The 23,249-nt window shown below is 40.5% G+C and overlaps 1 protein-coding gene across 4 annotated transcripts in view; it reads right to left on the minus strand.

The window, feature by feature from the left end:
* The window catches only part of SPATA18 (spermatogenesis associated 18), a 42,032-nt gene extending 18,783 nt beyond the window's left edge, over positions 1 to 23,249 (minus strand). For 2 of the 4 annotated variants that reach the window (XR_004372685.2, XM_032773230.2), the window contains exons 1-5: positions 22,680 to 23,248; positions 13,568 to 13,673; positions 13,334 to 13,449; positions 11,460 to 11,578; positions 5,538 to 5,633 (exon numbers count right to left, since the gene is read on the minus strand). Coding sequence is in view for 3 of the 4 variants with exons in the window: in XM_032773230.2 (XP_032629121.1) it covers positions 5,538 to 5,633; positions 11,460 to 11,578; positions 13,334 to 13,449; positions 13,568 to 13,673; positions 22,680 to 22,766 (524 nt within the window). In the remaining variant the exon portion in view is untranslated. Of the gene's footprint in view, positions 1 to 5,537; positions 5,634 to 11,459; positions 11,579 to 13,333; positions 13,450 to 13,567; positions 13,674 to 22,679 lie in introns of all 4 variants that reach the window. The other 2 variants (XM_032773229.2, XM_032773231.2) reach the window with 2 other exon arrangements.

A 23,249-nucleotide genomic window follows, 5' to 3' on the forward strand; every position in this document is an offset into this window, starting at 1 on the left:
CATAAATTAGTTTGTAAAGAATGTTATGAATTTTCTTTTCTCACACTCCAGAATTACCTCTCATACTGTAATCAGCAAGGCACCATCAATATGAGTCATAAAAACTCCATCACTTACCAATGCATTTCTGGAAATGACTGAATTTCAATGGGTCATTTGAGGAGAATCATGCAACATCAATACAGAAAAAGTTAAAAAAATCTTATAAATTAATTATTTAAATCAATGATTAATTATTATAAAAAATACAGCATATTATAAAGGCTGGCACGTTGTTCCTTCATTCAGTTTTATTCAAGCCTGTTAAGGTAAATCCATTAATCTTTTAACCAACCTTGACTCCTCTCTATTTAGATGGAGCACACCAGATAGCCTCTACCTCTAACTAATGGATGCACGTCCTCTGCTCCTTTGATTGTTCTGCTTATTGTAAATTTTTCCAGCTGACCATTTCATCTTAATTTGTAAGATTTTTACTTTTTCTGTATTGATGTTCCACTTTCATCAAATGACCCATTCAAATTCTGTCATTTCCAGAGGTGCATCAGCGAGTGAGGGAGTTTTTAAGACTCATACTAATGGTGCCTGGCTGATTACAGCATGAGAGGCAATTCTGGAGTGGGAGAATGAGTGGTCATTAAAAACTAAAAGTTATACTATGAAATAATCAGACTTTTTTAAATTAAAAAAGGAATATAATTGGAAAAGAGGACAAATTAAACAGTCAATAGCCTTAACTATGATCAATTGAACAAAATAATAAATAGCCAAGCAATAAAATTTCAAGAAAAGGATAACAGACTGAATAGGATTAAAATACAGTTTTAGAAGCCCCCAAAACACAGACATGCAAAGCCAGAATCCAGATTAATTATTACTCTACTGACATAGAAGCACAGTGATAATAAGAGGGTATCTGGAAAAAATTTTTGATGAAAGCATGTGAGATCAGAGCAGTTTCAGTTCTTTCATAGGGTTGAAAATATACATAAAAAATTAAGTCCTTTTAGATATATTCTGGCATTTTTCTTTTAAAGAAAAATCCAGACCCAGAGTAATATATCATATATGAATGTATTAGAAAACGTTCAGTTGCTGAATGTGTTCAACTGTTGTGGGCCATAAAACCAAAGAACAAATTTCTCTTGTTCTTTTATGCATAATTTCTCAATATCATTAAAAAACAAAACAAAAAAAAAACAACCCACAGTGCAGTGAAGGTAGGAAAGAAAGGAGGAAATCATGTATTTGTCTCAGGACATGATACAGCTCTCACTGAAGTCAGTGGAAAGACTCCCATTGATTTCAACTGGGGTTCTATCCTGTTTAAGTTCCACTATACCAAACCAGATAAGTGGATACAAGTACTTCTTTCCAGAAGATGGAGAAAAAAAAAAGACAACGCTTTTTTGTGGGGGAGGTTTAGGTTGGAGTGGGGAGGTTTAGACTGGATATTAGGAAAAACTTTTTCATTATGAGGGTGGTGAAGCACTGGAATGGGTTACCTAGGGAGGTGGTGGAATCACCTTCTTTAGAGGTTTTTAAGGTCAGGCTTGACAAAGCCCTGGCTGGGATAATTTAGTTGGGGACTGGTTCTGCTTTGAGCAGAGGCTGGACTAGATGACCTTCTGAGATCCCTTCCAACTCTGATATTCTATGACATCACTCTCCCTAAAAATGGGCTGCCTGGCTCTGATCAGTTAGGATCTTCTTGAGCAATAAGACTTCAGCTTAAAAAAACCTACAAAAAAAATTAAGAAAAAAATCCAAGACTACTATCTGAAATCCAGACACAACAATAACAGTAAATGGATGTCTGGGTTTCTATGTACAGGATTTGGAGAAATCAAATTAACAGATAAGAAATTACCAGTCTCCAAGGTCCTTCTATGTCCTCCTAGGCAAATGGGAACTTCAAATACCCAGTACCAGAACAGACGGTATAGCTAAGAAAAACTGAGAAAATGGATGAACTACAGCATACAGGACCTGTCTTTCAAAGGAGGAATGCTCAAATCTGTAATGATCTGAAAGACATACAAGTATCACCTGTTAGAGATCATGAGGCTGACTTTTCTGTGTGGAATAAGCCTTGATCAAAGAGCCACAGAACCTAAGATGTGGAACATACAACCTGCTTACACATAGGGGAAAAGCAAGATAACCATCCTAAAAAACTCCTCTTATGCACCTGCTCAAGAACCAGGCTGACAGTCAAAGGTGACCAGGAGCCTCATGACCATCAGGTTTATGGAACAGAGGATCTGTCTCAGAGTGTATATATGTGACCATCTGAGATGACTGCTGAATAGGCTATCCTTTCATAGGTGAGAGAAGTATCTGTAGATGAAAGTATTCAGCCTCAGAGGCAATGATTCTCAGAATATGAAAAACAGTACTCGCACTACTTTGCACTTTATTTAAGAACCTATAAGCTCATTTAAAACATATTAAGAATAAGGACTCACACAGTTTCAATTCCTCTAGCTAGATCTGATTCAAAGCCAAACTGCCATGAAATTCAGGGCTACTATACCATGAATGACTAAGAATGGTAGAAAATTCCTCTCTTGCTACAAGAAGATTTGGTGGGCTAGGTCCTCACGCATTCATCTTTATGCTTTCCATCCCCAAACCTCAATTTATGCTGGTATGCTATATCTGGATCCCTACTACCTGGCCTTTAAACTCTAGGTTGAAGCAATGAGTTGCCTGATCTAGACTCTACCCAATAGAAGAAGGGAGCCCATCTTTATGAAAGACCATAAGCATGGGTGTCTTTGTGCCCCAAGCTGGCACTCCATTCAAAAGGCTAGTATCTGAGAATCTATTCCCAGAACCTATTTGGGAATCCATCACTGAGTTCTGCCAATTACTGTTATCCTGCAAGCATCAGGTGAGATTAGATAAACAGAGCCAACTGGATTAAGGCAGAAACATGACTCTCAGCCTCACAATCCATTGATTAGAAAAGAACACCTTAGTCCCTCTTGGTACTAACATACCATGCTGACAGGTGTCTTATAATTATCTAAGATATACGGGTAGACCTTATCTACCCAAGCATGGAAATGTTGGAATGTTCATAAGATTAAGAACACTACTTTTTTTCTCCCAGTATATCAGTTGCATATGACTACAAGGACCAGTTAACTGGAAGAATGGACTTCTTAATCATCCCTGAAATACTGGGATCAATTCTTTGGGCTGCAAAAAACCCCACCAGGCTTTTCTTCTGAGGGAGCAGAGCATGATTTAAAAGCTTTTATGGCCTGGTTTCTTGTCAGGAGCAGTCCACTCTCTGTCTTAAATGTTCTGAATGAAAAGGGGAACTGAAGAAAAAAGTTACACCATTTCCTACAGTGTTATTAGACATAAGGTCCCCATTCTTTTCAAGCGGTGGAACACTGCCATTTACATTTAAATTGCAGGCATCTTGCTTAACAAGCATGACTAAATCACCTCTTCTGAAAAGCCAAATATCAGAAGAATATTACATCCCTGTTAGATCAAAACTTCTTTTCTGCTAGTGAAAAGATTGCATTGGCCTGGAGATAAGAAGAATGAATTGACTAGTCAACTAAGCTGTCACCTCTAAGGAAATGTGGTCTGGATGAAATAACCAAACTCAGAGTAATTATCAGTGCTCTACTGTCAAACTAGGGTGAGGTATCTAGTGGGATCCCACAGGTATCTGCTCTGGGTCTGGTACATTTCAACCTTTTCCTTAATGGACTTGGATAATGAGTGAAGAGTATGCTTATAAAATCCGTGGATGACAGCAATTTGGAAGGGGTTACAAGCACTTTGGTGGACAGGATTGGAATTTAAAATTACCTCCACAAATTGGGGAACTGATCTGAAATAAACAGTATGAAATTCAATAAAGGCAAGTGCAAAGTTACTATGCCTATGAAGGAAAAGATTAAAACACAAAAACGGAAATTATTGGCTAGGCAGTAGTATTGCAGAAAAGGATCTGAGGGTTATAGTGGATCACAAATTGAATATGAGTCAACAATGTGATGCAATTGTGAAAAAGGCTAATATCATTCTGGAGTATATTGTCATATGGAAGATGTGGAAGGTAATTTTTCCATTCTGCCTGGCACTGCTGAGGCCTTAGCTGGAGTCTGTGTCTAATTTTGGGAGCCACACTTTACGAAAGATGTGGACAAATTGGAGAGAATCCAGAGGAGAGCAATAAAAATGATAAAAGGTTTAGAAAACCTGACCTATGAGAAAAAGTTTTTTTAAAAAATCCTGTGAATGTTTAGTTTTAAGAAAAGAAAACTGAAGGGGGACCTGATAATGGTCTTCAAATATGTTAAGGACTTTTATAAAGAGGATGGTTATCAATTGTTCTCTGTCTTCACAGGACAAGAATTGGCTTAATCCATATCAAGCGAGACTTAGGTCAGACATTAGAAAAATATTTCTAACTATTAGGATAGATAAGTACTAGAACAGATTACCAAGGGAGGCTGTGAAATCCCCTTCATTGTAGATTTTTAGGAACAGGTTAGATAAACACCTGCCAGGATAATCTAGGTATACTTTGCCTGCCTCAGTGCACAGGAATAGGTTATATGACCTCTCGAGGTTCCCTTCCTTATATTCTATGATCCTATGTCCCTTCTTTTCTCTAAACCGGTCCTATTTTTTCAAACTTCTCTCAGAGGTCATGCTTTCTAAACGTCTTATAATTTTTACTGCTCTCCTCTGGACACTCTCTCCAATTTGTTCACATATTTCTTAGTTTGTGGTGCCCAGAACTTCACACAGTATTCCAGCTGAGACCTCACCCATGGCAAGTAGAGGGGAACAATTATCTATCAAGTCTCTCATACAACACTCCTGTTAATACACCTCAGGTTTTGTATATGACACTCCTGGGACCTCTCACTCATGCTTTACTCACACTGGATATACAACCAACATGGGACCTCGCACCCTGGATCTACTTCCACTAAGTCACAAGGCCTCTCTATACACAGACCAAAGCTCTAACCAACTGGCTGTTAAGAGAAAGCCAGATGTGTCCAAACCATGCCTTTTTTGTTGGGTATTCTCTGGCCATGAGAGATAATGAAACCACTGCAACTAATGGGCCATATCTCTAAATGATCCAAAGAAAAGTGAGGTTAATTAAAAAAAAAAAAAAAAGATTATTAGTAAAGTACCCCTGCATAAATAACTGTAACAAAACGCAGACAACTGGAGAGAGGAACACAGAGGGAAAAAAAACCCTCAAAGCCTATCCAGCCAAAAGAGCTGTATCCAACCGCTAGAGTCTAGAAGACAACTGATCACGATCAGCCAATCAACTTTATAAAGGGGAACAACACATCACAAAAGCTTTGCCTGGTCTCATGTGTTAGTAGGAGGAATTATTCCCCTTTATTTGAAGTAGCATAGGACAGTGGGGAATTGAGCATTATAAAAATGTAAACAAAACACAAACAAATCACAAACTGTGTCTTTGCATGCTGCCTTACTGCCACAAATAGCCCTACAGTACATCACATTTTTCTTACGCTGCTTTTAGATGAACAATTTCATCCTCTGCTGCCAAAAGGGTAGTGGCTGATTTGGTCTTTGTGTCTTCAAGAGCCATCTGGGCTTCTGCCAGACTGCAAGAGAAATTAATAACCAGAAATATACCTTTAAATTAAAAAGGACAGATTCTCACATTGAATTTTGCATGACAAAGCAAATATTTTAGCAGACTTTTTTTCTTTTTTTTTGCAGGTCACCTGCATGCATAGTCTGCAAAAGTCATATCTGACTAAACTATACCAGCAGAATTACTGTTCTGTAACCCATTACTATTAATCTTATACAGCTCCAGTTACTCCATCTCCGTCCCTAATTTAGATGCCCCAGTTTGTCTCCATTAATCATAATCTGGCATAATCTCTGAACATGATGAGCACTCCATCTGCAAACCTGCCCATCTCCAGCTCCACAACACTACCTGTTTTCCGCTGCCTTCATAGCATCATCACCAAAATCTTCCTTCATTTTTCTTCTTAACTTAATTAGCACATCTTTGTCCCCAAGTCCCTGCTCTCTAGACTCCTACATGTGCAAAATATTGCGGCCCACTTTCATACATGTATTGTACAAAGAAATGCAACTACGCCACCATCATCCTGTATCATTATCAATGATTCCCCATTTATTACAGGATCCAGCTCAAAATTGCCTTCTTTTGTATTAAGTCTTCTGCAGATTTGCTCCAGCCTACGTAATGAAGCTTTCTTTGTACTTAACTCCCTTCTCATCTCTTCCTGTTCATACAGAAGCCTTTGCTGAAATGCTTGTTATCTGGCCTCCCTATGTCTATGCCTCACTGTCTACCATAATTGAAAATTGGTTGAAAAGTAGTTTGTTTCAACATTTCCAACTTTTTTTCTTTGTTCGTTTTGACTGAAACAATTCACCAAAATCTCCACAATTTCCCTAAATGTTTCAGTTGATTCAAATCTGGAGAGAAAAAGTTCCGGATGAAAAACGTAGACCATATCTAATCACTGTGCTCAGTAGTGTGATAAGGGGTGGGCATATGAGCCTGAGGATTGAGGACGCAAAAATGGAGGCTAACTACTCTAATTGGCATCATCCCGCTGCAAACCCACAAGAATCAATGCTGACAGTTTCAGCATTAATCCCCTCTGTTATTCCGTGTTGGGGTCAGCCCTCAGGAAGTCAGCACAACTCTTTAGTGAGCTGTACAGTAACTCCCCGCTTAATGTTGTAGTTATGTTCCTGAAAAATGCAACTTTAAGCAAAACAATGTTAAGCGAATCCAATTTCCCCATAAGAATTAATGTAAATGAGACAGGGGGTGGGGGGATAGGTTCCAGGGAAATGTTTTTCATTAGACAAAAGACTATTTTATATAGATATAGATACACAGTATAAGTTTAAAACAAACAACGTAATACGGGTACACAGCGATGATGATTGTGAAGCTTGGTTGAGGTGTGAAGTTAGAGGGTGGGATATTTCCCAGGGAATGCCTTGCTGCTAAATGATGAATTAGCAATCAGCTGAACCCTCAAGGGTTAACCTATTGTTGTTAATGTAGCCTCACACTCTACAAGGCAGCAGGAATGGAGGGAGGGCGGAGAGAGACAGAGACACACACTGTTTGTGTGTGAGAGAAAGAGAGAGATGCATTGCCCCATTCAGTACGCTGACCCCACTCTAAGTACATTGCCTTTTTAATTAGATCAGCAAGTTGAGACAGCAGCTGCTGTCAGAGAGCTCCCTCAGTCCTGAGCTCTGTCATGTCATCCCCCCGCGCTCTATGGAGATGGGGTAAGCGGGATGCAAGAGCAGGGGGGAGGGGGACACCCTGATATTAGCTCCCATCTTTCCCCTCCACCCTTGTAAAGCAAGCAGGAGGCTCCTGGGAGCAGTTCCAAGGCAGAGGGTGGGACGGGACAGTTGAACTGCTGGCAACTGATAGCCTGCGGGGTGGCTGCCACACAGGGAACTTAGGGGAACCGCTGATAGGAGGGCTGCCAGTCTACCTTGGTTCCAAGCCCCCCACCAGCTAGCTCCAATGGGCTGCTTTTCCTGCAAGCAGTGGACAAAGCCACCAAACAATGTTATAAGGGAGCATTGCACAACTTTAAACAAGCATGTTCTCTAATCAGCAACATAACAAAACAACGTTAACCAGGATGACTTTAAGTGAGGAGTTACTGTACTGCCAGAAGTGAAAGGGGGCATGAGGTATAACAAAGGGGTCTCACAACTACATAATTCTAAGAAAATCTGTGTAGTTTCATCTCCTCCTGCCACTTGATATTGGCAGGCCTATGAAACGTTTCTGATATACTGTAAGGACAATGAGAAGAAGGAACTTTATGAAGTAAACTCTGAAGGTTCTCATTCTTGGGGGTTTCCTGTACCTGGGGATGATACACCCTATGATGTTTAGAAAACTCCTAAATATTCAGTACTCTCTTGGTGTTGCTTAGAAGACAAACCCCAAAAGTCCTGACTGAGGAGAACACTGTTTTGTCTTTCACACACTATTTTACTTTGCTCCAGTAATGAGAGAGACTCATGAGTCATGAAATGTCATAAGCAACTTTAAAAGCTGAGCATGCAACTTTCAAGAGAAGTTCTGAAGCTATGGAAAAAAAGAACAAAAAACATACACAAAATGCACGTTTACTTCTCTTCATTTGGTCTGCTCAGTACAGCCTTAACGACTTGATCTTTAATCCCAGTCTGGCAGCCCACCCTTCCAGGTGAGGAAGGCCAGTTATAGATAGCCCTAGAAGCCCTCACTACCACAAATGAATTGGAAGGCATCATCACTGGAGAGCAGTGCAAGCCATTCTTTCAATCCCTTGCATGCCCAAACACTCTTCATATTTAACTAATATCAGCTATATGATGTAGATTTAGCTCTGATTAAATACAAGTCCCCCAGCCACTGCCACGAAAATGCATTTTCATTTCAGGAGAGTTTATGTTTGCATTATGCAAACTATAGTCAACAATTTTACTAAGGCTATGTTTACACTAGCAGTTTTGTTTGAAAAAAAAAAAATATCCCCTGAATGATATGTTACACAAACAGAAGTGCTTATGTGGACAGCACTATATCTGCAGAAGATGCTCTCCCTTTGGTACAGAGCAGCTACATGGGAGATCTTACAGCGGTGCAGCTGCATTGGTACAGCTCCTCTTCCTTCCTCCCCCCCAAGCAGTGGCAAGAAGTTGGGGGTTAGTATAAGCAACTCTCTACCCCCCTCCTTCCAATTCACACCTCAGCTGCTTTTAATATTGAGGGTTTTCTTCTAGAAAATGGCTATTTGAGTACAGCTTATAGTGAAATACAGACTTTCAAGTTAAAGGGAACAAGAAATTTTAAGCGGTTAAAACATAAATGTGCAGAGAGTTTCACTCCCAGCAGTCTTTTTTGAAGTTTTAGTTGCCTATGATGACATCAATGAAAACATTACAGGAAATATATCACTGTTCCTGCACACATTTCATTGCTATTTTCTTTTGAAATAATATGTTGCTATATTTAGCAAATATAATAGCTTAGTTTTAGCTAACACTAAGATATTAATCTTCAGTTACTACCTTTATTTATTTGCTTAATTTAATTATCCAAATATGTTACTGTTATGACTGTCCCCCATTCACATTTAAAAGGCAGGAGACCACTGAAGGTAATAGATGGTTACATGTCATTACTAAGGGAACTAAAATATGGTGACTCTCAAGCATTTATTTTGTTACCCATATGCTGTTTGATACAAACAAGGAGGCCCTGGATGAGACAGGACCATATCCTGGTCCCATTGATATCAATGGGAGTTTGGGAACTGACTTCAAGGGGAGAAGGATTGAAGTCAATTTCTGAACACTAGAGTATTAGTGTACTGTTGATATATAACTATACATCTCTTGCCCTGCAGAGCCTGCTACCTCAGCATCTACCCCAGAAGAGTGCTTGGATGCTATAGCTCACTGGATGCACAGGAGCGGCCTCATTCTCTGCTTAAGGAAGACAGAAATCTTTCTAATAGATAAATATCATAATTATGCAAGGTTTTTCTCCCTTTCTTTGGGTATGATCATACTGCAGTCAGAGGTGTGATTACAGCACATGTAGATGTACCTGAGCTAGCTTTGATCTGGCTACCTCTAATAAATGATTGCAATGAAGTTGTGGCACCAGAAGAAGCACAAGCTAGCTGCTCAATAGTAGATATCCAGGGTTCCAGATGGGTTTGTATAAACTATGCTTCACTGCTGTTGTTATTCAACCTAGCTAGATCAAAACTAGCTCTGGTATATCTACACATGGTGCAGTCATACCTCTGATTGCTAGCTAGACCTACCTGTTCCTATCTGTTGAGAAGCATATTTGTAAGTAATTGGAAGGATAAGAACTTTTTCAACCATACCTCTTCTATGAAATGTCTCTCTCAGAATCCAAAATATGACAAGGTAGGTAATTTGATATCTTTTATTGGACCAACTTCTATTAGAACATAAGAATGGCCATACTGAATCAGGCCAATGGTCCATCTAGCCCAGTATCTTCTCTTTTGACAGTGGCCAATGTCAGATGCTTCAGAGGAAATGAACAGAACAGACAATCAGTGAGTGATCACATCACCTGTGATCCACTCCCAGCTTTCGGTAAACAGAGGCTAGGGACACCATCCCTGCCCATCCTGGCTAATAGCCATTGATGGACCTATCCTCTATGAACTTACCTAGTTCTTTTTGAACCCAGTTATAATTGGTGGGAAGTACAAGCTTTCAAACTATACCAAGTTCTTCAGGTCTGGGGAAAGAAATCAGAATGTTTGAACTAAGTACAAGTGGGGACAGATAGCTAAGCTCTCTTAAGGAGTCAGAAAGAGACAGAGCCTAAGATGGAATCCACTACAGTTTGGCTAGTGGTTTACTCTGGCTTGACCGGAATGAACTATGCTTGAACCTTTATTTCACTATGCTAGCCTAAGGACTTCCAATGCTGTGTAATAAATCCTACTGTGCTTTGAAGTCACTGCAAATACTTGCTGAGGTGCATTAGTCTCTGAAGAGTGTACAAGTCTCTACCACGAGTCTATCTCAATTGGACTCGCTAGACAGATCTCACAATATGAAGCAGGAGTGTTGGAGCCCAGAGGTTCAGTCTAGAAGACAGTGAGGCTGGGTGGCCTACCCTGAAGCTAAAAAGAAGGGCTTCCTGGAGGTCTGTCACACCAGAGTGGTTTCTCCAAAAGACTATTGAAAGGCTAGGACACAGCAGAGATCCTGTAAATCTGCTTAATTATCTGTCCCAATTTATATTTAGCTCAGGCACTCTGATTTCTTTCTCCAGTCGTGGAGAACTCTGTGTAGTTCGAAAGTTTACTTCCGCCAACAGAAGTTGGTCCAACAAAAGATATTACCATACTTACCTTGTGTCTCGCATATCCTGGGACCAACACAACTACAACAACACTGCAAACAAAAACAAACAAAAAAAAAAAAAACCACCACTTATTTGGATATATCCAAAATGTGTCAAATGCCATATGTGGCATGAAAATTTCCCTCTGTGCAACTGGCAGTACAGAATCTGTATTAAATAAGCTACCAGTATTATGATAAAAAGTTTTTGGGGCAAAATGTTTAATTTCTGCCAGGCCTATTGTCTTTCAGGCAGCCAATATGATTTATAAAATTATTTTAATTTTAATTTTACAAACAAACCAACCAAGGTTTAACTTACTTACTAGAAGACTTTTAATGCCTTGGGTATACAGTTCCACATCATTCAAATTCAGAAAATCCAGAGTCTAGATACATTTTAAATTCTTATTTCAAAGCAGAAATGAAACATGTTGCAAATCTCTATTAGAAGTGAGGTGTGAGAAGAAAAATGAATTTGTTGTTGAAAAATACACAGTTAATTCTCCTACTCTTGTTGCACTAAGGTGAGTTGTAAACGAGTTGAGTTCAGTTCTTTCTCCAACTGTTGTAGTTCATGATTCCGAGTGCTGGCAAATTCCCTCAGCTGCCTTTCTTTCTCAATTGACTCCTACAGTGAAATACAAATATCACACTTTTTGAATGTTATGCCTGAAAGTTATACCACATTTCTTTAGAACAGTGGTTTTCAACCTGGGGTCCGCAAACCCCAGAGGGTGCGCAGACTATGTCTAAGGAGTCTGTGGAAGGTTGTCATTACCACAGAACAGTAGTTTTCAACTTGAGGTCCACAGACTAAGTCTAAGATTTCCAAAGGGGTCATATCTCCATTCAAAATGTTTTGGGTCCACAAATGAAAAAAGGTTGAAAAACACTGCCTTAGAATGTCTCATGACAGGCTGTGCATTTCTGAAATAATGCAGTAAAGAATAATTCTAAATTGATCTTAAACAAAGAAAACCTTGTACAAATGGAGAGAGAGCATAAAACAGCCAGAGAGAGGTTAAATTACACTGTGGGAAAAGTTACATATAGTGGTGCTTTATTATTTCATTGTAAGATCGATAGATCTTAGATAGATATATATATGGATATGCACACAAATACACACACTACTTTTTGTCCACATATTTTCCTTTCTAGTAAACTCTTATAATTAAATATGCCAACAATTCTTCCTGTATTAATTAACTTTTTACACATTACTGGGCATGCAAAATAATGGGGGGAAATCATAAGAGCAAATTAAGCAACTAGTAGAACTAAAAAGGATACACCCTTGCACAAGCAACTCTGCTTTTAATACCACATTGCAAACCCTTATAAAACTGTAAATAAACTAGTAATTGTGCCCTTGGTTTCAATTCAGTGTTTGAAGGCTTTCCTTCCATTTGCACATGCAGTTGAAAACCCATAAATTATCATATAGATTATTTCTTTCACTACACCTTTTTAAATGTTGTCATTTGGAAAAACAAATTAAGAGAAAACTGCTCTACTCCCTGTACCAAGTACAGACCCTAGCCAGATTAATCCTAGTCCCAATGGTCAGATGTCATTTTACCCAGGGGAAATAGCTTATTTAAACTGTAAACAGTGATTTTTTCGGGGGGGGAAATGTAAAGTGAGAAATCAGGGAAAGCATGAAGACATTTCCTCTCATCTCCCCACTAGCTAACACTACTGTTTTCTCCCAAAACATACAAGAGTGCCACAGAAGGGCTGCATCTCCAGCTGAAGTATTGTAAACAGCAACTTCTGTAAAACTTATGAATCATGCAGTGGAAGAGAAAAAGGAACTCACACCACTGCTATCCTAGTCCTCAAAGTTAGGTGCATGGTGGTATCATGATTTATATTTATTTCCTGTAAAAAAAAAAAAAAAAAAATCCCACAACACATGTATTAGAGCCCAAGCTTCAGAAGAACAAAAACTAACAGAGGTCATGGGACCTTACGTGCGCCTCTCAGTTCACATGAAGAGTTTCACAAAACACTAAGTTGCTTCCAATACAGGTCTGGGGTAAGTCTTAGGGTGATATCACAGCAAACTTCTAATTAGCAAATTTCTTTACCTTGATGTAAAAATGTATATAAGAAACTAATTTCTTGGGCAAGACAAAAGATCTTAGGCTTGCTAAGCTAATTTAGTCAAATTAACTTTAATGACTTCTTTCATTCCCCCTTTAAAGATTTTGTTTTTAAATGACATAACTGTCACAGTTAACAATGATGGAAATAGTTCAGAAGGCAAATGGTGAGAAAACACTGTTTCAGTTAGTAAAAAAAACAACATTGATTTTTAATTGCAGGAAGTCTTTGATTTATATATTATTATCATCTTAAAAATAAGCATTCAGCATACCTGAATGAGAGAAAGACTGGTTTCAAAGGGCCTTCCCGAAGTAGTACTGGAAAAACAAGTCCCTAGCCACGGCAGGAGACGAGATTTTATTGTCTCTACACCTGCATAATGCCCACCTAAGAGAATACATAAACCAGGTACATGTGAGAAAAATGCAGAGAAAATCCTTAGTCTGCACTTATAAAGAAAATGGAGGTGATACATACAAACCATAAAGACATGGAAAATTCTCACCTTCTCGAGCTGTTTGATTGAGGATTGTGAAGAGCTGACCCTGAATCATGGAGTTCATTTCTATGATTTCACAACATCGGTTCAGATTCTGATCACATGAGTTAATCTGTAAATCAGAAGAATTAAAACATATGTTCCAGGGTTTTAGTTTTATTTTGTTTTGACTTTTCTAAATAACTATGTTTATGATGTACATTGAACATGATATATGAGCTTTTTCTATCATTTTGTCTATGACTTCATTACAGCTTCCTAAACCGCCATTGGAATGTTCAGATATTTCCAAGGGCTGAAAAAACAACACAAGATGTTAATAGTTACACCAAAGGACTGGGAGTCAGGAATTCAAGGTCCTATTTCAACTCTGTCATTGATTTACTAGGTGAAAGAAATCATTCACCCTCTCTATGCCTCAGCTTTCCCCATTAATAAAATAGATGCAATAACACTTACCTACCTCATGGAAGTGGCATAAAACTTCATTAATGCTTAAAAAGTGATATAAAATCATGGGATGAAAAGTCCAATATAAGTGCAAAATATATTTCTACAGACTAGCTGAAATAAACCACACTTATAAGGTTACTTTGTTGCACTGTTAATAGTCACACATAGCTTACATGTGATTTTATCTGTTTTTAAAACATATTGAAACAAACAGTGTTCAAGAACAGGAAAAAACTAGCATTATGTTCTTGATACAAAAAGCAGAAAAAAAAATTACAGAAAGCTATTAGCTATCTCATGGATTTACTGGAGTTGGAATTTGTCCAGGACATTATTGTTCACGCTACATCTGTCAGGAAGGCTCTAAAATGTCTTTACCAACAATGACAAGTGGTCAGAATTTTTGTTTATATATCATATCTGAAATAACTGTACCTCCAGGAGTATAGTGCCCTCAATACTATACTGGGGTACTAGTACCTCAGAAAGAGGACTACAACGTAACAAATGGTTACTCACCTATGTATTAACTGTTGTTCTTTGAGATGTGTTGCACATATACACATTCCTCTGCAGGTGTATGTGTGCCCAATGAATGCAAACTGCAACCTACACCTGCCATAGAATGTATGTGTGCACAATCATTCAAAGGAGAATCCTCCCTTTGTATAGTGCAAGGGCTTTCTCCAGGCGTTTCCAAACCAAGTAAATACCTGGACTGAGCCAACCTATATTTTCAGATCTGATAAGATGTCATCTTGGGGTGGTATGACTGTAGATATGAATGTTGCCTAAAATTCTCCATGTTCATATCCGTAAGTTCTGTCATGCAGGTTTCCCATCTCCATGGCAATTAGCATGGAGGTAGGAAATTGGGGTAGGGGCCTGTAAACCGAAATTAAAAGTTGGACACCAATCAGCTGAATTAATTACCAAAATTGATTATATGGATTTTTATGATAACTGAAATGTTCTGGATTTTAATTAACCTTTCAAATCCTTCAGTTTTTGGTGTTTGCTGAAAGGCAGCTTAGGACCATTACTTTCTTGGGGTGCTGAGGCCAAACACCAAGTGCATGGTGGATACTGAGCTCCCTTAAAGCTAGCTCTTGACATGAAAGCCAGCCTTTGAAATGGAGACTTTCTGTTCCCTCCCTCGAAAGAGGGACCCCAGGAACAAGACAAAGGCCCAAGATAAAGCAGTGTGGTCTTTGTCTCCTCTGTCTTCTGTATAGAAGCCGCTATCTGCTCCCAAACAAGTTGTCTATAAATTAAGACGGGTCCTTAAGCTCTCTGGATCTCCAGGCATTCACTATTGAAGAAAGTGACTCTCACCATTGTATCATCAGCATCAAAAGTTGCCCATACCTGGTGCCCTTATGCCAGAAGCTTAAGAAGCTGATCATTTCTACTGAGGAAGAAAAAGCAACCATTGTTCCTCCTGACTCTTGGTCATGAAGGACTGGTAGTGAATGACTTGGAGGATTGCAGTCACACTGATAAACCTTCTCTTTAAATGAATCCCAGCACTGCAGCTGAGGATTCTGGGTACAATACCCTAAGTGTGTCCAGCCTCCATCACCAAGCTCCAGGAGGCATGGGGGTGGGAGTGGGGAAGACATAGCCCGGGCCAGTCTTAGGGAAGTGTGTACTATTTACTCAACTTTCTTCAAGACTGGGACAGCTCTGTAAGGGATCTGCCACAGCTTAATCACCAACTTGTCAAAAATAGGATGCAAGGGTATAGCAACACTATTGGATGGATGTGGTTTCCTGTCCAGTTACCACATAACCATGATCTTTGTATATTTTTCAGTTAAAACCAGGTCAGAAATAATCAGTGGTCATGGAAAACTTCTGTAAAAGTTGAGAAAAAAGTAGGATCTTCTGCTGCAAAGTCACTGTCTTGGTATTCTCATAATGGAGATGTATTTGACATCAGGAGAGTCCTCTGGCTAATCTAAATGCAAAGACTAGATCTCATCACCCTGATCCTTTGCTTGATTCTGCCCCAATAGCTGGAACTATGCAGGTAATCAGGGAGCCTGGAGTATCTTCAGGGTTCTGGGAAGGATGGACACTGTTGGCACTAGAGTTCCCAATGCAAGAGGTGTCAGTGTAAAGGCCAGAGCTACTTGCCCAAGGAGCACTGACTCTTGCAATGCAAGAGTACATTTTGATGCAAACAGAGTTGCAACTGCACTGAGATTTCTTGCGCTCAATAACCAAGACAAAGAATGCTATGAAGCCAGAAGTGATCAGACCAGATTGTCAAGCATACATGGATACCTGGAATCATGACCTCCTTCTCCTCTTCAAGCATCTGAATGCAGGAGTGAAAAAATACAGAGATCTTGACAGGGCCAGTGCAAGGATGTTTTGCGTCCTAGGCGAAACTTCCACCTTGCGCCCTCCCCCCCCCCAACACCCCCACCCTGAGGCCACACTCGCGACCCACTGTGGCAGCTCCCTGAGGCACCCCCCCACTCCAGCTCACCCCTGCTCCGCGTACGAGCACGAGCACCCCGAGCACACCATGGCCGCTTCACTTCTCCTGCCTCCCAGGCTTGTGGCGCCTAAGCTGATTGGCGCTGCAAGCCTGGGAGGTGGGACAAATGAAGCAGCTTACTTCTGTCCCGCCTCCACCCCGAGCACACCACAGCTGCTTCACTTCTCCTGCCTCCCAGGCTTGCGGCACCAATCAACTTAGACGCCACAAGCCTGGGAGGCGGGAGAAGTGAAGCTGCCACGGCATGCTCGGGGAGGAGGTGGGGCAGGAGTGAGCTGGGGCAGGGAGTTCCCCTGCATGCCGCCCCCCCCTTACTTGCTGCAGGCGGCCCTCCCTGCGCTCCCCTGCCCTAGCTCCCTCCACCTAAATGCCAGAGGCGACCGGGGTGGCCAAAGATCCGGCCACCGCGGTCACTGCCGAAGAAAATTGCGCCCCCCAAATGCCAGCGCCTTAGGCGACCGCCTAGGTCACCTAAAAGGTTGCACCAGCCCTGGGTCTTGATGTGGAGAAACCACGAGTCAGGGACTCTGACAAAGGCATGTCAGGGAACTGCTGACTGTTGTGGTGCCTCCTGTCTCAGACTCCTGCACAGAGGTTCTGTCCCATCCCATTAGCCTGAACTCAGTACCACCTCATCCTTTGGCTACACTGGTGATGATGCTGCAGGAGACTTCTGAGTTGAAGCTGTTTGACTGGGATTACTGGAGCAAGGAGCAGGTCTGAGCAAATGCGGCTGTCCCTGGCATGGTGTTCCACTGTTGAGCAGTTGCAGAAAAACTCAGCTTTAGCTTCAAGGATTTATCCTTTGAATCACTCCATCCTAGCCAGTGTCACACCAGACTTACAGGAGTCTCTACTGGGTACTTTCAGGAAGACTTAGAGACAATGTCCGCATCAGGGCATGTGGTGACACATGCAGGCAGTCTGGCACCCCTGCACATCATTGTCAACATAAAAGATATATAAATAGTCAGTCTTCAACATTGTTGTGCTGACAAAGTTTGAAACCACGAATAGTTTCCTCCCATTTTAGATGCCATACTTGCCAACACAGGTGTGTGTTGAAGGAAGTGCCAGAACAAGTGGAAAAAACAAGCACCATGAAAGTTGCTAGGTACCCTAATGAAAAACGGTGGCACCCTAACTAAGGTGTTGGTGCACAAAGAACAGTGCTGACACTGAAGCACCAGGGAAAAAGGAATCCAGGTGTTGTTTAGAAAGTGCTGAAGCACTGAGAACATCAAAGCAAAAAAATGGCAAGCATCAAAACTTTCTCTGCATCTATGCACAGAGGGAAGTGCCGAAAGCTGAGAAAAAACAGGCACAAAAAGTGGGAACAGAAGATCAACAAATGTGTGTTGCAGTGGTCAAGGCAAGAGCCTCAATACATAGCACAGATGAACAAGACCGGATAGGAAGTCAGAGGAGGTATGGTAAAAGATCCCTGGAGACTGTTGGATTTCAAAGGAGCTGAAGCAATGGCTAGTGTTCAAATGGCTGCATTTATTCTCAGCTCAGAAGGTACACGATCATTATCTATCCACTATCACTCCCCTCAAGGTTTAAAAATCCTTAAATGCCTGGGAGCTCTGCCAGTCTCATGTTAAAAAGCTAAGGCCCAGAAATAAGAATCTTGCAATGACAGAATCTTTAGGGAACGCTCAAACAAATTCTCCTCACTTTTAAGGCTCTTCATAGCTCTGCCTTTTATCTAAATCTCATCTCCCTTTTGCTCCCCATCTTGACGCTGTACTTTACCCACTCGCCTCTCCCAATCCATTCTTTCTTCCTCCTCCCATTATCTCCTGTGTCTGTCCTCTCACACTGCCTCTCTCCATTCTTCTCCTGCTCCATTTCTAAAGAACTCTCTGTTCTGATTGAAACCTTGATCTCTCCTTCTAAACCTCCCTGCAAAACTGCACTCCCTCACGGTGGTGTCTCTTTCTCTAACACATCCCACTCAGAAATGGCCCAGAAGGATTGTTTGGCATACCATTTAGAGAAGTTTGAATGCACTGACATCCTATTTTCATATTCCTCCTCCTTCCAGTCCTCCCTCCCTGCCTTCTTCACTTCACTCTCTGCCAACTTTACTGCCTTCTTCACGCTGCACTGTTAGACTCTATTCACCTCTCTTCCTCTATGTGGATTGTCATAAACAGATGGTTAAGGGTTAATGTCTTTTTTACCTGTAAAGGGTTAAGAAGCTCATTGAACCTGGCTGACACCTGATCAGAGAACCAATGGGGGGACAAGATACTTTCAAATCTTGGTGAAGGGAAGTCTTTGTTTGTGCTGTTTTTTTTTTTTTGTTAGTTGTTCGCTCTTGGGGCTAAGAGGGACCAGACGTGCACCCCAGGTTTCCCTAATCTTTCTGAAACAGTCTCTCATGTTCAAAATAGTAAGTACTAGCTAGAAAAGTCTGATTAGTCTTATGTTTGTTTTCTTAACTTGTGAATGTGTATTTTTCTGGAAGTATTTTTACCTCTGTTTGCTGTAACTTGAATTTCAGACTAAGGGGGGGAAGTCCCTCTAGTCTATATGAGCTGAATACCCTGTAAACATTTTCCATCCTAATTTTACAGAGATAATTTTTACTTTTTCTTTCTTTAATTAAAAGCTTTCTTTTTTAAGAACCTGATTGATTTTTCTCCTTGTTTAAGACCCAAGGGGATTGGGTCTGAACTCACCAGGGATTGGTCGGGGGAAAGGAGGTGGGCGGGAGGTTAATTCCTCTCTGTTTGAAGATCCAAGGAGTTTGGATCAGGGTAGCCTCTCAGGGTACTCAGGGAGGGGAAAGTCTGGGAGGGGGAAAAGGAGGAAGGATGGTTTACTTCTCCTTGTTTTAAGACCCAAGGGGTTTGGGTCTTGGGTTCCCCAGGGAAGGTTTTTGGGGAACAGAAAGTGTGCCAAACACTATATTTTGGCTGGTGGCGGTGCTATCAGATCTAAGCTAGGAATTAAGCTTAGAAGGGTACATGCAGGTCCCCACTTTTTGGACGCTAAAGTTCAAACTGGAGGAAAAATACCTTGACATGGATGTTATTGTCACCTAACCAAATCCTCCCTCTTTGATTTTGATTTCCTCAGCAGCATTCCTCTTCCTCAGTGTCCTCAACTTGTCCATCACCTTAAGTTTGAATTTCTCATTCTTCCCTTCAAATCTATTACAATATGCATCTCGGCCTTGTCTCTTAAAACATGCCCACCCATCCTCTGTTCTGCCAACCACACCAGCCTCATTTCTCTCCTGCCACTATTTCCATGCCTTTTTTTACACAGCCCCCTATGCACTGAATGTCTTCTCAATCATGATTCGCCAATCTATTACCCTGTAGCATTTCCCCAAACTCCTAAAAACCCACTTCCTTCAATGAGGCCCACAAAAAAGTAAGTTATTAATTAAATGGGGAAGGGGGGGAATCCACCCTCTTTTTTGGGTTTACCAAAGCATCATTACTTTTCTGCATCTGTCTAAGATTTGCACATTTTTGGAGCAGGAGTTATCTTCATTTTTGTGTTCTGTATCAAGCACATTATCTGGGCTCAGTCATAATGAACAATTTCCAGCACCTGGAATGACATCCTACTTCCTGTGCACCAAGTATCCTCACTCTCCTCCTTCAAATTTCTCTCTTTGACCTTACTTTCTCACTGTTAACTCATGAGCTATCTGCTTCTTCCCTCTTTTCTCAAGTCTATATTTGAAAATATTAGACCTTACAAAAAGTCTATAATAATTCATGTTATTTGTATTTGTTTTAACTCTCAGCCCTACTTTCTTCATCCACCTCCTTTGTCTTACTTTCATCTTCCATGTTTGTCTAATTTGTCTTTTTAATGTCTGTACCACACCATGCTTTTATCTGTTTTAAGCTCATATATATCACTTTGGTACATAAGCACTAAATTATGATATGTATAAATATTTCCTCTGTAAAACCAATTATAAATAAATGGTTTTCAGACAAACAGACCAGAGATTATAATATAGAACACTAGCAAGAAGAATGTATTTCACCCTATATTTGACTATTTCCTTAAAAATGTGTTTTTATCTCAAATGTGCTACAAACAGCAGTTACCATCTGCTAAGGTTTCTGCAGTTTATATCATAGTTTTAATTGCTCCATCTCTGCCAATGACAAGTCAGCCAGCCAGTCAACAGTTTGAGAGACTTAAGCCAGTTAGGAGAGCAATTGTGCAAATCTACTATGTCACACCACCCTTACTCAGGCAAGAACCACACTTATTCCTCTTAGTTTGGGTAATATATGTAACTTTACAATTAGAATATCTTGTAATGTTGCAAGATCAGATGTTGTAGTACATTAAAGGCAAAAATATCTGTATTTAAATATTTGAGCGTGATTAGTAGTTTCTTTGCTCTTCTGTTGATGTGTAACATATTTTAGGTTAATTGTTTCTACTTGATAAAAGAAATTGCACACCCTTTAAGTGACCAGAGACCAAGTCAAATCCCTTGTCCCCCTGTCAACTACTTCAGTCAGCTGTGGTTATTGTATGGAGCCAGCTTTCAAACACTGTGGAGTAATAACAGTTCTGTACTAATAAAATAAAATAAAGCAACCCTCTAAGTCACTCCATTCTCAGACAGTACTGTAATAAAAATAGAATGCACAATATTGAAATAAAATAAAACCACAAATATTATGGCTTCATTCAAGATAAAAATAAAAAAAAATTTTAGGAAGAAAAAAGAAAAAGCCATACAGATCAACAAATGTTTCTTTTGGTGTATCTTATTTCCCCACACCTACATGCAAAACTTGTCACAGTACCACAGGTAACATTTAATAGAACAGCTACAAAGAACATTCAGTACCATGTTCAATAGTTATGTTATCTGCAAGATATAACTTCATTTTGGTACTAAGTTATAATTGCAGTAACTTTTCAGTTATACAACAAAAGCAGTTTAACAAAAATGTTTCAAACGTGAAATAGCTGTAAACTGAATTTGCTTTCAGAAAATGAGTCATTTGTTCTAGTTTTGAATTTCTAACCATTATTAATGGGTCTGATTTTTTTTTTAAATAGGAATTCATAGTTCTCAAACCGATATGCCTCAAATGCGTGACACTATAATCAAGAACAGTAAAAAATACCTAGAAATTTTAAAGACAACTAAAAAAAAACCAATCACATATTCAATTTCCATGGCAGCAACTGGAGATGGGGAGATTCTCACCAGAGGCTTTTGAGAACCTTAGCAGAACAAGCTATATTATCTTGGTGTACAGTGTGGTTGCAAGCAATAAAATATTTCTTGTCTAACTTTTCTCTGTATTTAAAAGTCTTCTTATATTCCTTGATGTTTATGATACTCAGCAGTTTCCAGTACAGCTATTGTGCTTGGATATCTAACACAAAGTGTTTTCAAAAATAGTTACACATATAAAAAGTTATAAAATCAAATGGAGGCCACTGTTATGCTTTCTGGGAAAATATATTTTTGAATGGAGTATTATTCACTGTGAAAGAGAGTAGGTGACCCTGGTGAGTTTGCAAAGAGATGCGAACTTGCATTTTGGCAACTGATTTTTACTTTAATCTGATCAGATGTGTGTATCAAAACACCAAGAGATGAGAGGGAAATCAGCAGTCTCTGCTGCAAATTGTTTCTGGCCTGATATGTTGCATTTATAGTGTCAATGGGTGTCAGTAACTATAGCAACCACAACAGTGTCTGGAAACCAGCGTCCTTGGTTACTGCTTTCCCGGGAAATCACTCGAGGTATCCAACACTTAGCGTAGCACCCTTCACACAGATTCCGTCTTTCTCCAGTAGCCTAAATTTACACTCCGAAACAGCCACCATTATTCTGTGTATTCTTCCCCCATTAATTGGACAAAGTAGAAATGTTAATTCCTGAGCTGGCTCACTCTACAAAATCCCTTTGAAAACACAAAAGTAGAGACAAAAAGCAGCACGTTTTCACCCCAGTGTCTAGGGTGGGTGGAAGATATTTTTTCACGTCAAAACACCGTTGGTAGAACATCAGGCGAGTAGATGATGTAAGGCTTGAGCAGCATCTTTAACTCCCAAAACCAACCCCGGTGAATTGAATCGCTTACAGGCTCGCGGCGGCGAACGCAGAGAAGAGGTTTGTGAGGAATCACACGCATACTCACGTGGTAATCTTTATACCAGCTCTCCAGCTTCTCCTGCAAAATCCTGCAGCTCTCGTTGTTGATTAATCTCCGCAAGCTGTCGGCCATGGTCACCCAGCGACGGAGAGCCGAGGTTGACCGTGGCTGGGGCTGGGCTAGCGAGGGGAAGGGGAAGCTGTTGTTTCTTTTCCTACGGGACTAACAGCATAGATGGATCCTCCCCCTGGGAACTCTACATCAGCAGCCCCAGGGCACTAACCAGGGAGAGGTCAGTGAGGGGATCCCCACGGCTGCCGGTGCCACCGGCTCCAGCCGAGGCTCAGCGCTGCTTCCTCCTGCAGCCGCCTAGCTAATCTGAGCATTTATACTCCGCGATTGTTAAACAAACTGACGTTTGCTGTGCTCGGATGCCAGGGACGCCACGACTGCGCGAAGGGGGCACTTTTTAGTTGTAGCAACGCGGTAAACCCGCCTCCCTGTGCCCAGCCCTCGCCCCTCCCGCGGAGAAGCTTTAACTCGGCAGGGCTCCAGCTAACCACTAACTCCGCGGCGGGAGGAGGAGGAGGGTATTTTCCACTGGGGAAGGGGCAG

Source organism: Chelonoidis abingdonii, chromosome 5 (genome assembly GCF_003597395.2).
Source record: "Chelonoidis abingdonii isolate Lonesome George chromosome 5, CheloAbing_2.0, whole genome shotgun sequence".
Lineage (NCBI taxonomy): Eukaryota > Metazoa > Chordata > Testudines > Testudinidae > Chelonoidis > Chelonoidis abingdonii.